The 14503-nt window shown below is 36.6% G+C and overlaps 1 protein-coding gene across 6 annotated transcripts in view; it reads right to left on the minus strand.

Annotated features, from left to right (window-relative positions):
* Positions 1 to 737: 737 nt before the first annotated feature.
* Positions 738 to 14503, minus strand: part of SPATA7 (spermatogenesis associated 7) — a 35936-nt gene continuing 22170 nt past the window's right edge. For all 6 annotated transcript variants that reach the window (XM_027638403.1, XM_027638402.1, XM_027638405.1 and 3 more), the window contains 8 exons: positions 14149 to 14279; positions 6989 to 7467; positions 5988 to 6054; positions 5460 to 5530; positions 4501 to 4554; positions 3099 to 3176; positions 1625 to 1682; positions 738 to 1289 (listed from right to left, as the gene is read on the minus strand). In XM_027638403.1, the coding sequence (XP_027494204.1) occupies positions 798 to 1289; positions 1625 to 1682; positions 3099 to 3176; positions 4501 to 4554; positions 5460 to 5530; positions 5988 to 6054; positions 6989 to 7467; positions 14149 to 14279 (1430 nt within the window). In that variant the 3' untranslated portion in view covers positions 738 to 797. The remainder of the gene's footprint in view (positions 1290 to 1624; positions 1683 to 3098; positions 3177 to 4500; positions 4555 to 5459; positions 5531 to 5987; positions 6055 to 6988; positions 7468 to 14148; positions 14280 to 14503) is intronic.

Genomic DNA, 14503 nt, shown 5'->3' on the forward strand with positions numbered 1-14503 from the left:
GGCTAATTTTGTGCAATGCATGTTATAACTTCAATTTAAACTTTAACCATTAAGTACACCACCTTTTCTCCACTTGCTGTACAAAGTGCCTGACGTATCTTCTACTAGACTAGTAGTCATCAAGCAGTACCCAACTCAATCTTTTTCCAAAACCAAAGCTTGATGCAGAATGTTATACTGTGGTTGTCATCAATGCAAGAAATTGAACTGTCTTAGTGGTCCCCTTCAGCTAAGAAATGAAAATAAAAAACTATGGTCAGTTATTTATGTAGCTCTGTTAAAGTTGGTTTTCTTCCTGTGAAATAATTTGATTTTTCATTTGTAGTGTTCTGTGAGTGCCAACATACTGTAATACATACTGGACTTGTTTGTCCATTCTGGAAGAGGACATTGTTTGATGTTAAATTGATGTTAAGTTGCTGAATTCTTGCAGACTACAAAATCTTGGATCTTTATAGCAGGAGCACAACTGCACTAGCAATTAATTTATTTAAAACAATAAATATTTCATAACTTACTATTACAGGTTTTAAAAATATAAATCTAATTTTAGTATTCTCAAAGTTTGTTCCAAGTTATACAATTATAGGCAAAATATACAAAATTCTTTTGATAACTGACCCTTTAGAGTCTACATTGACACAGAGATTAATTAATGCCCAATTAATAGTATCCTGCTAGAGAGATCTTAGCAATATTTAAACAGAAATAAATTGAAAATAAATAATTTACTACTATTTGACAAATGGCAGTTCACCACAGAAGTAGCTTTATTCCTGTTTAAGTTTTGGCTACTATTACGAATAACCATGTGAGATCTGAAGGGCCTCTGCAAAGCTTTCCTCAAGATCATCAAGTTCCTTACTGACTTCCAAATCACTGTCACAAGCAATCAAGTTTAAAGTTGCCTCACATGTGGGTGAAGTGACTGTGTGTTCTTCAGATTTCACACAAGAATCAGATTCTGTCCCAGCATCCATAATTTCTGCCATGTCTTCTGAAAAGTCCTCCATGCTCTGTGTCTCCTTTGACATTTCCCTGCATAATGGTGATTCACATTTGTTTGGTTCCTTTAATGATAAATCCATGGTCTCAAAGAACTCTTCACTTTTTGTGGCTTTTCTTACCCTGTGATCTTTACTGGTAAACTCGAGCTCTTCCACAGTATCAAACTCTTGCAGATCCAGTGAGTCAAAGCTTTCACAGCTTTCACGGATTTGCTCTGCCTCGCTGTCTGGGCCGTATCCGAGGTCTGCTTTCAGCACATCCAACATGTGGCGCATTTTGGCCTGGGGGGTAAGGAAAGAACAGAGTGCCATTTCTCCAGCTCCACAGCACCCGAGCACTGCTCAAACTCAGGGCTTAATTCTGACAGAAGGAAACAGAGGCTGCTTGCAATCAAGTGACTAAATTACAGAGTGAGTGTCACCAAACTGAGTTTTTTGTCACTGTCCCTGTGACTCCTGATCTGCCATGATCCATGAATCTGAAAATCTCATTTATGGAGAGAGAGGCTTCCCACTGAGAATTTTGGTTACCTTTATCCTCAAAACTACAACTACACTTTGGAAATGTCACTTAAGTCATATGAAGAGAGAGAGACTATTACAGGGTCAACACCTACCTCATCCAAACGGTGCTTATTTTCTTCTATATGGCACTCAAACAGTTGTTCCAGAACCCTACACATGAAAAATCAAATTATTGCACAGCAATAAAACCAACTTTCAACAGATCTACAGAAATTAATGGCTATAGTTTTTTTTTTTCATTTCTTATCTGAATGGGACCACTAACACTGTTTCAGCTATGCTCTGTCACAAACCTGTGGTTGGTAACCCACTGGACACGTGCTTAGCAGGCAGACCCAGCGTTGGGCAGCAGGTGGTAACCACAGGGTGATTTGTAGCACAATTCTGTGTGTGTTTGGTCTATTGGGTCAATATGGTGGGAGATGCTAACAATCCAGTGGTGGTTCTACTGGCATGCTAAAGTATCCAAAATCTCTAAATTCCACCACAGTGGCTGACATACACAAGAGTAAATAGAACGAAAGAGTAAAATCCAGCTTCAGTAAAAAAACTCCAGAGAAAAGTCCTCAGTCCTAAGAGTTCTGTTCCATTGCTTAAGCAGAATGAGAAAAAAAGTTCTGCAGACAAAGTGTTTTGTGACAACTGAGGTACACAGTCACTGGAACACATTTTCAGAAAGTCAAGTGAATTTAATCTAGTTTACATGAGAAATTATTTTTTAAAAAAATAGTGCAAGAAGGGTATTAAGGGAAGACAACATTACTGCAAAAAAGGACTAGATGAAGACTGCCTTCCAAATTTGCTAATTTTTTTACTGACTATACTTAACATTCTCATTGATAGCCTTGACATGAGAAGAAAAAAACAAGAGAGTGCATAGACTAGAGAAACAGCTGGGGAAATTATCAACCCAGAGGAAGATCAGAATATTATGAAATTAGACTGCTTTGAATGTGCAATTACAAAAGTGGGTTAAAATTCTGTACCAGAAATACTGTAGGGTTTTTCTCATAAACTGAGAGTTCTTTATCAGAAAGAACTGGTATGGAAAAGAATTTAGGAGAGTACTCCTCAAATACATTTATTGTTTAATTATTGAAAAAATTCTGATTTAGCAACTGGTGAACCTTTATCTAAAACAGAATGTAATCCTGGCAACCCATGTTGAAGACTGAATTTGTACTGAACAGGAATAAGGAGAGAAGGGAAATGGAGGATTTGTTTTGTGAAAGATTAGTAACTCAGTTAATTTAGCAAAAGAGATGCCGCAGAGTGAAATGATTTTTTGTCAGCATTATTCCACCTATGGTTCCAGGTCAGTTTCTAACAGAAGCTTTGATCTCATGGTACATAGCAGCAGATCAAATTAGATGACCCAAAGGTATTTCACAGTTCCCCTTTCTTACACAGAGCAAAACAGAAAAGGAAACAAAACAAAAGCAAGTGGCAACTGTGTATATATATTCTTAAAGGCAAAGAAATGATTACTAATCACCACTTCCCTTTCTTACTGAGTTCATGTGTTTCTAACACAGTGTTACAAAACTGAAAACAGCGGTAACCTACCTGTTAGAAAATAGGCCAAGGCTAAGAATTTCATTTGTTACATCTTCAATGAAAGTTAAATACAAAAGCTCCTCTTCTCTGCAGGGAGAATAGAAAACCAAATGTCAAATGTTTTAAAAAAGAGACACATATGACACAATGTAGTAGGTCTAACCATCTTCATGAGAAAGGCCATTAAAAAGATTGTAACAGCTGCTATTTTTCATAAAAGACAAGTCCATCAGGACAAACTAAACCTTTCATTCAATCTGCAAAATATGAGACTGTTAGAAAGGTTGCTATGGTGCTTTGTGTTTATGCTAACTTTCTGTTGTGGTATAATTTAGCACAGAGATCCTGAGTGAGGGAATCAGCAAATCCTGGAGAGCATTCAGAACCTGCTTTGCACTCAAGAAGAAAGTGTACAACTGCAGTTTGATGCTCTGGGTAAAGGCTTCCAAAGGAGCTTCTTGAGAATCTGACTGTGGCTGGAAATTGCTAGTTCTAAATGGAAGCTCAGAAAAATTTAAGTGCTTATTTGACAGCCTCCACTCCTTTCAAACACATCTCTTTGATGTACAAAATCTTTTTAGTGTGAGATGTGACGTTCACCTCTTGGAACAAATTTATCTCTATTTGATACCTCTTAAAACCATGTTGATGCCAATTGCTCTAAATGGGAGACTCTCTAAGTCTGGAGTTCTACTTGAAAAACAACAAAAAAGAAAACCTCAAAAGGAAATATATTCCAGTGCTGTTTCTCTTTCACAGCATCTTTTGAAATCTCCCAAAGTATCCATCCAAACTCTACTGAATCCTCCTTCAGTCTTAACAAAGAGAAAAAATGGAATACATCTTGCATGACTTTCATTACATAAAATTTGTCATCCAGACTAAAGATTATAATTTTACTTCCCTCGAGAAAGATATCTACAGCTGATCTTTGATATTGTATGCTCAAAGTTAGGCAGGAACAAGCCTGTCCTAAAGCACAAAGAATTAACTGACTTTCCCGAGGCCATTTGATAAAGCATTGGTCATGTTTCTGAATATAACTCAAAACTCTTCTAATTCTCATCAAATTTCAGTGCAGAAATGTGGTAAGAATGCCCTTCAATTTGGTATTTTATTTGCCAATATTTGCTTCAGAGATTACAGACCAAAACAGAAATGGAAAGTTAAACCATAGTCACTGTACAAGAAGAGAAGTCTATCCTTCTTCTGAAAATATAATGAATTGTCTTAATTTTTAGAATCACATAAAAATTTTTAAGTATTTCATAAAAATTCATAGTCATATCAATTCTGCAAATTGTGAAGTTTATTTGGAGTCCTTATTTACTGTTTCAAGTTTATCAGTTTTGAGGAAAGCTTTCTAGTTTGATGTTGTAAATGAGCAGAAAAATGGTTTAAGCATACTTACTGAGCCTCGACAGTCTTCCTTGGTGAAGACTTCTGAGAATTCAACGATGTCTCTCTAACCAGAAGATCAGAGGGCAAGAAAGAGAACAACATTCTAAACTCCCTTTGTACTACCTTGCATTTCATTTTCTTCTAGAGACATGCTGTGCCACTTCCCCTTGGAAAAAAACCCACCAGAACACATGCAAAACCCTGGTCCAGGAGCAAAATCCATTGCTTACACTGAAGCCTGAAAGACTATGGTTCAAAAGTATTACAAAACCTCACTAGATGCAGTGCTCAAAAGACCTCAGTGCTGCTTCAGATGCGATTTGACCTCCACTATTCATAAATGCTTTTTTAACTCAGAGTACATTTTTTTCTTCAGACGAAAATGCCTTTGTATGACAAGGGCAGAGACCAAATCAGCGAGTCAGGCCAACATTTTGGTCAGCAACGAGGAGAATAAGCTCAGGGCCCTTGGGTTCTGGCCTGATTTCCAACACTGCTTTTGCATTGTAGCACTATTCTAAATCTCAGTGTTATGTTTTCAGAAAAAGATGTGGGAAATACTTCTGGTCTACAATTCTCACATATTGTAGATTCAAAAGGCTGGATGCCTGGAGACACTTTTTGCTAAAGGGAAATACCAATTGGAATACCAATCCAGTATTTAGTTACAGTGTGAGCTCAGATGTACAGAATTAACAGCTGTATTAACGTGTCATCACTCTCACTTCTGACAAAAATACTCATGTATTTTAGAGCTCTCTTTCTTAATTGGCTTCCCAGTGGAACTTTGTCGTAAGAAAATAATGAATTTTGAAGCTGCACCATTTATGTAAGAAACAACCAAACAGAAGTCCCGTGAGAAGAAACTTATACAGAGAAATGGTAGGGAAGGATTATGGCCTAAGAACCAGCTGTATAGAAAGCAAGGAGGAACACTTCAAATATTCCTTCCTGCTGTAAATCGGGCACCTTAGGATGGCGCATGGACAAGCACCTATTCCTCTGTCAGGCTCATCCACAGTATATCTTCTATCTTCAGCCTACAACACAGAGGTAAAAATCTTTATTATCGGTGCAAATACATGGAAAATTTAACCATTAAAATGAATCTAATAACTCTTTATGATTAAGCAGCCCTACAGATTTTATGTCTTTTCTGAAAAACTGGGTAAACAGAAAAAAAGGCACACATTCTTCTGCTGAAAAGTCATGTACCAGTTATCTATGACCTTAACAGATATTTGATAGTGCACTTATAGAAACAACTGAAAAACAAATCAAGAAATCTCTTCATGTGCCTCTATATTTTTCCTTATTGTTTCCACTCATTCTTCTGAAACTCTCTCTCCTCTACAGAACTAATTCATTTCATGGCAATACAGAAAACAAAACCTAAATCAGTTGTATACTGCTGAGGCAGCAATGAAGTACGTACCCCACAATGATGGTGAGGGGTGTGGTTAAGAGAACCCAGATGACTGATAAATGTATTATTACCTTCAATGTTATCTTCTGCTGTTCAGTCATAACTTTTCCCCCAGACACTTTCTCTGCACATGAAAACCTACAAAATTTAGAAAGGTATTAGATTTCCAAGTAGGCTACTATCAAAATATGCAGGATTAGAATATCAGTGCCACTGTGCAAATTTCCTGTTCCTCTGAATGGAACCTAGTACCAGACAGTTTAGAAAATTTCTGCCAGACTTCCATTCACATACTAAAGCAAAGTTATAGTTCATTTTGAAGGGTAACAATAGTCATTCACAGGTGATCCAAATCCATAATTTCACTGCATACTGACAGGGAATAGCTAAATTATCCAAAATAATTTTTCAGAATTAAGAATGGAGATGATCCTAAAATTAAAAGTGCACCAGGAATACAGATGACCCCCAGCCAGAAAATCAACAGTTTCAACATGGAGCTGAAGCTATCATAATTCCAGTCTTAGGAAATTCCTACTATGAGGTAGTATCAGTAAAACTAGAACTTAATCAACACTGTTCAATTTGCTAAGAAGTTCAATGCAAGAGAAGGACACTAATTTTGCTCAAAATATTTCATATAAGGTATATATGAAGGTATTTAAATTCAAGTCATAAAAAGACCATGAAGAACTGCATGATGTATTAACAAACTGGAAAGTATGAGACTACAGGGGCAATAGTGGGGAACTACTTGCATGCTTTACACTCATTAATTCTTAACAAGACAGAAAGCACAACTATACACCAGAGAGAGCCTAGGGAACAGAGAGGGAATGACTATCATCAGCAAGATCCCACAGTTTGAATTTAGCAGCACTTTATATCCAATTTGTATAGATAAAACCAGTTCCTCCTTAGCTTTTGCTAAGGCATATCTACAATAACTTCAGAACAATTATTCTGGTTTAATACAAATGTAAATGAAAGCAAAACATGCTGCTTTTATGAAGATACTGTTATGATAACATCTAAATTCTAGAGTTTCAAAATAAAGTTTCAATCTCTGTACCTGATCACATCGGTCTGTGTCTGAACTTCCACACGCTGCTTGCGGGGTTTCTTCTTTTTCCTCCGAGCAGGAGTGTAATATCTGTACTGTGACAGGAAAGATTTAGCATCTGATATTAAGGTGCGTGGAGTAAAAGGTTTTCGGCTCTTAGTGAAGTATTCAGAGTGCCTCTCTAGAAGATCCCCGCTGCATACTTTGGGGCTGCTTCTTTGACATCTCTGGGAATGACTAGTGCTCACAGAACTATCAGTGGAGTGACGACATGAAAGTCCAGAGTAGTTTCTTGGTGGCCTTGATGTACTGATTCTTGAGGTTGAGCAAGATGCCCTAGATGTATTCCGAGAGCATTTTGTGGCATATTTTACTGGACTAGTGTGAACCAAGCCATGCTCGCCATAAGGAGACAGTGCTCTAGATAGGTCCTCTGCCTGGCCAGCACAGGGGAAAAGACCATCCTTGTCTTCCTCTTCCAAGAAACTCTAGAAAAAAATAAAACAACGTTTGATTGCTTTGCAAGTTACCAACTTTGCTCACGATGGACTCTCACCTATTATTGTTACCAACTTGGAGGTATTTTCTGTGTAAGAACTTCCAATTTTTGTAATATCAAACTGGTTTCAGAGCAGCCCCAGTACTAACAGATTTACAAACCTAATCACAGGAAATAAAGAGAGTAATAAGCAAATATTTTGCTTCAGCAGCAAAACATTGGTGCTCTGTTACAGAATATTGATGCCTACATCAAACCAAGAGTTTAATCATTTTGTATTGAGTCCAAAGGCTCAATGCATTTTTAGAAGTCACAGATTCATTGCACTGTAGCAAATTATTTTATCTGGGTATGCTCTGTTCATACCACCCAGGGAAGTTAAGGTAGACATTACTCATAATTATCCCATGCTTGAAAATTCAACATTATTCCTGAATTGTATTATGACACTGTGGTAAAGACAAGTAAGACAGAAACACAACTAACTGTAAGTGGTATCTTAAAATTTTTTTTTTTTTTTGTTAAATGAGAAAGAACAATTAAATAGAAATTTTATTTCTGTCATAGAGAAAATTTTGAAAAATTTGCAACTTCAAAGCATAAATACCTGGACAGGGTATGCACATTCATAAATGTGCTTTACAATGTTTCTGAAAAATCAGAAAGCACCTTACCAAAACAGCTGTTGTATATTCCTTTCCTACCTAGGATAGAGCCACGCACTGAATATTCTGTCAGTCAGGGAAAATTATGTATAATATTTTACAATCTCCAAGGGCAGGCATTCTGCAGAACTAGAAGATTAAGCCAGAAGCCTATCAGCAAACAAAATTTTGTATAAACTAATTTATTTCAACCACACGTATAACTATGAAATTCTGTTACACACAACTGTGTGATGCAGAAGAGATGACTCACATTGTGTGCACTCAAACTACGTGGCACCATAACTCCCGGAGACAGTGCTTACAGTGCAGCAGTGAGGGACATAAGTTGAGGATACTGTTATTCTGGAAGATCTCATTGCTTTACCATGCAATCAGTAAAATGCAAGGCAAATAACTAAAATAAAACAACAACTGAGAAAATTCAATTCAAAACCAACAGCTGACTTTTTGAAATTATTATCATACTTTCTTTACACTTAGGCAGTTCATATAGGTCCACATCAGCAGCAACAAACTGCTGTAAGATTTAAAAGTGTGTATACAAGTAGAGGTGTTTCCTAAGAAGAAAATTCAATTTCTAAGGCCAACTGAGGTTTTTAACAAACACTTAATATTTTAAATTGAAGCTCAAATATGATGAATATACATCTTGTGGCATATAGTAAACATTATTTAGAGGAATATTAAAAATGCAGGTATTTTACCATGAAAATTAAGTCACAGATCACACTGCTGCCATACCATATATTTCCTTCACAACTATTTTCTCTCACATCAGTAAGACCTATCTACAGTATTCCAGTACCCCAATGTCCACAGTTGCTGATGCCTAATGCAAAGAGCTATTTTTTTAGTTAGCTGAAGCAAAATGAGCTCTTCTTGATGGTGTAAGCCAACTTTATTTTACTACTACAGCATAATTAAATGCTGAACTGATAACATGCAGTTACAATTCCAAACAAATGCCTTAGCAAGCAGTATAACGAGGCTTACCAGTGTGATTGTTTGCATACAAAGTACTTGCAATGGTAGCTCAGCACTACAGAAAACAGACAAGACTGGAAAGCTTCAGAATCCACCTATATAGATGTTTTGAAAAGCTAATTCCATATCCTTCACTGTATATTATAAGTAGCTTATTTTTTCTTGCAAATTTTTTATTCTGAGTGGCCAAATTAGTTCATGGACCTATACTATAAATCAGATTGTAGAAGCACTTGTGAGCGTATGATGATTGGTTCCCTGCCCAGTAACTAAGAAAAGGTATGAAGTGACATTGGCCAAATACTCAACTACACCTCAGGAAAGTGACATGTTCTATTCCTCTGAAGCAGTTGAGCTGATCCTAAAACAAGACAAAGTTACAGGATTGATGTAGCAATATCCTAAATTTAAGCATTCCTTACATATGAAGAAGCTTAGGGTAGTTCTTTTCTTTTCCTCCTCAAATGTTTCATAAGTAGAAGAGACCAAGTGACTAGAGAGAACTGGAGCCCTACGCTGTATTTGTGTCAGTTGTGAGGTGTCCTCACTCAAGTACTGAGAAAGAAGAAAAGTCTTTCAAAGTCCTTATCCTGCTATAAAACTTTACTGCCTAAACTAGGAAGTTTTGCCTTCAATACAAAAAGAAACAATATCAGGAACAAGGAACTATGTTGGTGACTTCAAAAAGATTTAAGGAGTGTCAGAAACCCTGTTTGCCTGCAATTTGTCTCCAAACCTTCAGATTATTTGTACACCTGTGTTGCTACAGGCAGGTGAACTGTAAGCAAATATGTTCAATTTCTTCTCTAGTCTGTTATCTATAAAAACATCAGATGTTTAGGTAGGAAACAAAAAAATAAAACAAAGAAGACAAAAACATGCCTACAAATATGCAGTAGCACAGTGATTAAAATATATTTCATTTTATTGTTCAGATACAATTAAAAAACTATTCCACGGTAATATCATAGTTTTAGATATTAGAACTATCAAGAACTATAACTACTGTAATTTGGAGTCAAAAATCTTGACTCATACCTTGCTTACCAATATATGTTCCTATGCTATTGATTCAAACAACTGTAATTTGTTTTCAAAGATACAAATTTACTCGATGACACACTTCAGCAACACCTTTTAAAGGTTTCAAAAAGTACATATTTATGCTTCAATTTTATTAGTCACAAAAGTTGGGTAAATTGAATAGTGCTTGCACCATGCTTGTATAGAGAGGACATCTGAATCTTCATGGACTCTGTGGAAGAGAAAATTCAGTAAAAATAGATCAAAGCATACTGCTGTCATCTGATAGGCAAAAGTAGTAACACAGAGAAAGAATCCAGATTGCTCTGGAAGTTACTTTTACTTTCTAAAAGAAAAGAAGTTTAGTTTCTCAACTCAAAAGCCACTGAAGTATCAGCTACCCTATAAAAACCAAACTTTGAAGAGAAATCTTGCCAAATCCTTTTTCACATAAAAGGTCCAAGGCAGCTTTCACTGAAGTTACACTAAGATGAATTTAAATCTTGAAATTAACTTGTCCTTGTATGAAAAGGTCTTCCAACAGAATAGTTCATCTACCATCATAAAATGAGATCGAAGAGATGCTTTATGAACTGCACTTCCAAGATACAGAAGCTGCAATTTTGAAGTAAATGTGTGATTGTTTTAACTTGAGACAGTTCCATTTATAAGCCATTTACATATTGCTGTAAGCAGGCTGAGTGCCTGCTCTCCAATGCCTGGACAGAGAAAAGGTCTCTTTAAAGCTGCCTTTAGAGATGCTGCTGTCATAAAACCCTTGCATGTCATCTGTTACAAACTGATTAAGTCAAGAGAGAAAACTCAACACAAATATGTGAATGAATTGGACCCTCTATGAATACAATCAGTTTGCATACTGGCATCAATAATAACTATTCTTCTCTTTCAAAACTATGTTCCTGTTACACTCTTTCCTTTTATGTATGTGTGTGTGTGTATGTGTGTATACTGTGGCAGGTTCCTACTTTCATCAAATACTGTGATATTATTAATAAGGGGTATTACTGAATGTGCATATGGAAATGTATTAATTCGAGCAACCAGCATGCGAGGTGATTGTCACTACAAAGCCTGAAAGGAAATCTGTACTGAACATTCCTGATGAAAACAACTTTCTTTGATGCTCAGAAGGTTTTTCTGCTTTGTTCAGTCACATCTCTCACTCTGACAGAACTATTTCAAGCACAATACATCTTCAGACTGTTAATAACATAACAGTATAATAAATCTTCAAATACAAGGCATTTGAGTAGGCATTTCACATAGCCACACATATACTTTGCATACAAAATTAACAAGAGAGACTAGAAACAGTTAATGGTGTTTTGCAATCTGTATTTCATATGCACAAGCAGACGGTCCTAACTAATTCTTCAGAAAACAAAAAAGTCTCAAAAACAGACTGAAAGGGATCTTGAAATGCCAAAGTAATGGCAACCATACTTCAAACAGTTAAAAGAGAAAAAGGCTCCCGTGAAGTAGCCTTCCTTCAACTGACTTTTGGCATGGATTACCTTCTTTTAAAACATCATTAGCAGCCAGAAATGCCTATTAATAGGATTACTTGAACATGGGATATGAAATGCCAAGTTGTTCAAATCATAGATTTTACTTGTGGCCAGGTCAATTCAGGTTTTTTTGCTTCAGAGATAAGTCACATTGAGCTTCATCCAACTTGACCTGTTGAATAACTCAGATGAATGTTTAAAAACCCACATCAGTTTGTACAGAAAAATAAAATTAAAAATCTAAGGATTTCAGTATGCATAGGTGTCACAATATTTTCTGTCTAATTAAGTCTCTAAATACTTGCTTAAAAATTACATATTCACAAAGATACACAACCACAAAGTTAGCAGCCCTTTCAGCATCTGTATCTGTAATTTAACATCCTATTTTGATTAACTTTCACACATGGTGTCACCATCATTATTATGCTACATGGAAAGAGAGGAGCAGAAGAGAAGTACAGCTGTCCCCACGGCATCTTATGCCTCCTTGTTCTTCTACTGTGCTGTGAGAGAGACACTACTGTCTTTGAAGTGGTTTAGGTTCTAGCAGTCTCACAGATCCGAAGGCTACTCTACTGTGACATCTCAGAACGAGCCTCTTCCTTTGCTTCTCACTTAGGTCTTCTGCCAGAAGTACAGAAATTCATGCTACACCATAAATTTCTATCACATCTTAACCCACAGTTCTGGATGCAATTTGCTTATCTCTGACAAAAATACTCTTTTGACGACAATCACTAATTATTTCAAAAAGTCAGTAATGAAGTCTAGTAAGCACTTTCTCTGTTCACTACATATCATAGTAGATTCTCACATCACAGTAACATTACATTTACAACTACATATAAAGAATTCACTGTTCTGAATTCACTGAGCACTTAAACCCTTGTACAAAACTAAGAGCAGGCCAGTCATGCTCAAGACACATTACAACTATTCAGTTTCAGTTAGCTCAGTGTATAACAAAATACACTAACTAAATCACACAGTTTTTAAGATATGTATAACATTTATTATATAATTTAGAGAAATTATTTTTATTTCTTTTTGGTTTTACCAGGCACAAAGCAGAGTCTCAAAACTGATCCTGTGCTCTGCTGTAGCATTAAATAGTAATAAATGCGGGTATGTGGATAATGAAGATGATGAAATAAAGGCACAAAACTTGACAGAATACGTAAAAAGTGAATGCTAATGAATGAAGCCATTTGAAAATAGGAAGTCAGGTGCATACATCAAAGCTGGTTAGCACATATGTAGCCTACAATCTAGTCAGCCATTAACACTGTCAGAATGACAAGGGTTATATCTTTATATACATATATATGTATGTTATTCTTTATTAGGCAAACAGTTCTGCATTATGAAAGGAATTTCTAACTATTGTGTTCTTACATTTAAATGCAACAGTGGCAAATCGACGAGAATTCTGCTCATCTCCTTTTCTTACATGCTTCTGTTATCTTGTAAGATGTTCATTAAGCACAGGACCACATTCTTCTCTTGCCATTACCTTCTTGGAAACCCAGAGTATTCCACAGTTGACTGCTTCAAATTTGTGCTGACTCTTACCCCAACCCAAAAATGTCCTAATTCAACAAAATTTTTGGAGCAGTTCCCAAAAAGAGGATGTATATTCAGCTTTTTCCTAATGGCACCAGCAATAATATGATTACTGGAAAAATCCTCTATATCATATGCTTTATCAGGCATTAGGAATTTGTTTTCCAGCTGTCACTTATCAATAATATATGCTGATGGCTACAGAAATACAATTAGCATGTCTAATTCATCCTCACAATGCATTAAAGGACATCTAATGATTTAAACAGAGGAACTGTCCCTTGGTGTACGAACAAGGAAATCAATGTATACTTTGGCAAATGAAATAAAGTTTAAATAGGGCTTCATTTCTAGCATGAACATATGACAGCCCAATTACTTCCACTGCCTACCCTTCTACCAGAAGGCTCAGTTACAGTTTGCACTTAATGACTCACTGGTGTCAGTGACACAAAATGGTGCCAAAACTTGAGAAAAGGAGCACTTCGGGGATCCCTCAATCTACTTCACAAGGTATTGGCTACAATGTACCACACCTGAAATGTTTCTACACCAATGCCCATAGCAAAAGGAACAAACAAGAGGAGCTCGAAGCTTTGGCGCAGTCCCAGAGATTTGACATCACTGGTGTAAGTGAAAGCTGGTGGGATGAGACCTGTAACGTGAGTGCCCTGTTGGACAGTTAGAGGCTCTTCAGGAGAGATAAACAGGGCAGAAGAGGCAGGGGGGTGGCACTGTATGTAACAGGAGGGTTAGAATGTATGGAGCTCACAGCTGTCTATTTTCTGCTGCGTGAAGTATTCCAGCCCTCGCTCTAGAGCTGCTGCAGAGCAGAGATCAGCTGTTGTTATGGAAGGCAAGTATATGACAGTATCTATTTAGCAAACTTAAAATACCTACCTTTCCGAAAGAAGATGGCAGCCTTCCACTGTCTCCTGAGCTGGATCGGGAGACAGTTTCACACACACTCATTTTCTCTTCACATCTGGCTATCTTCTTTTTCAGTTTCTCTCTTCTTTGCTGGTCAGCAACTTAGGGAAGAGACAAACTGTTAGATCCAAACTGAAATATTCTTTTTTTTCCTATGTGATTTGAAAACATCATAGTGGTTTCCAGTTGCTCAGTACAGTCAGACTATTGAGATACATTCCACTTCCAACACAAAGCAATTATAAAATGCATGTCTATTCTTAGAATAAAAATAATGAAGACTATGCTGGTAGCTGAAGCTGTGCCTTAGCTTTCCTGAAGTATT

This window comes from Corapipo altera, unplaced genomic scaffold (assembly GCF_003945725.1).
Source record: "Corapipo altera isolate COAL_440 unplaced genomic scaffold, ASM394572v1 23, whole genome shotgun sequence".
In the NCBI taxonomy this organism is placed as follows: domain Eukaryota; kingdom Metazoa; phylum Chordata; class Aves; order Passeriformes; family Pipridae; genus Corapipo; species Corapipo altera.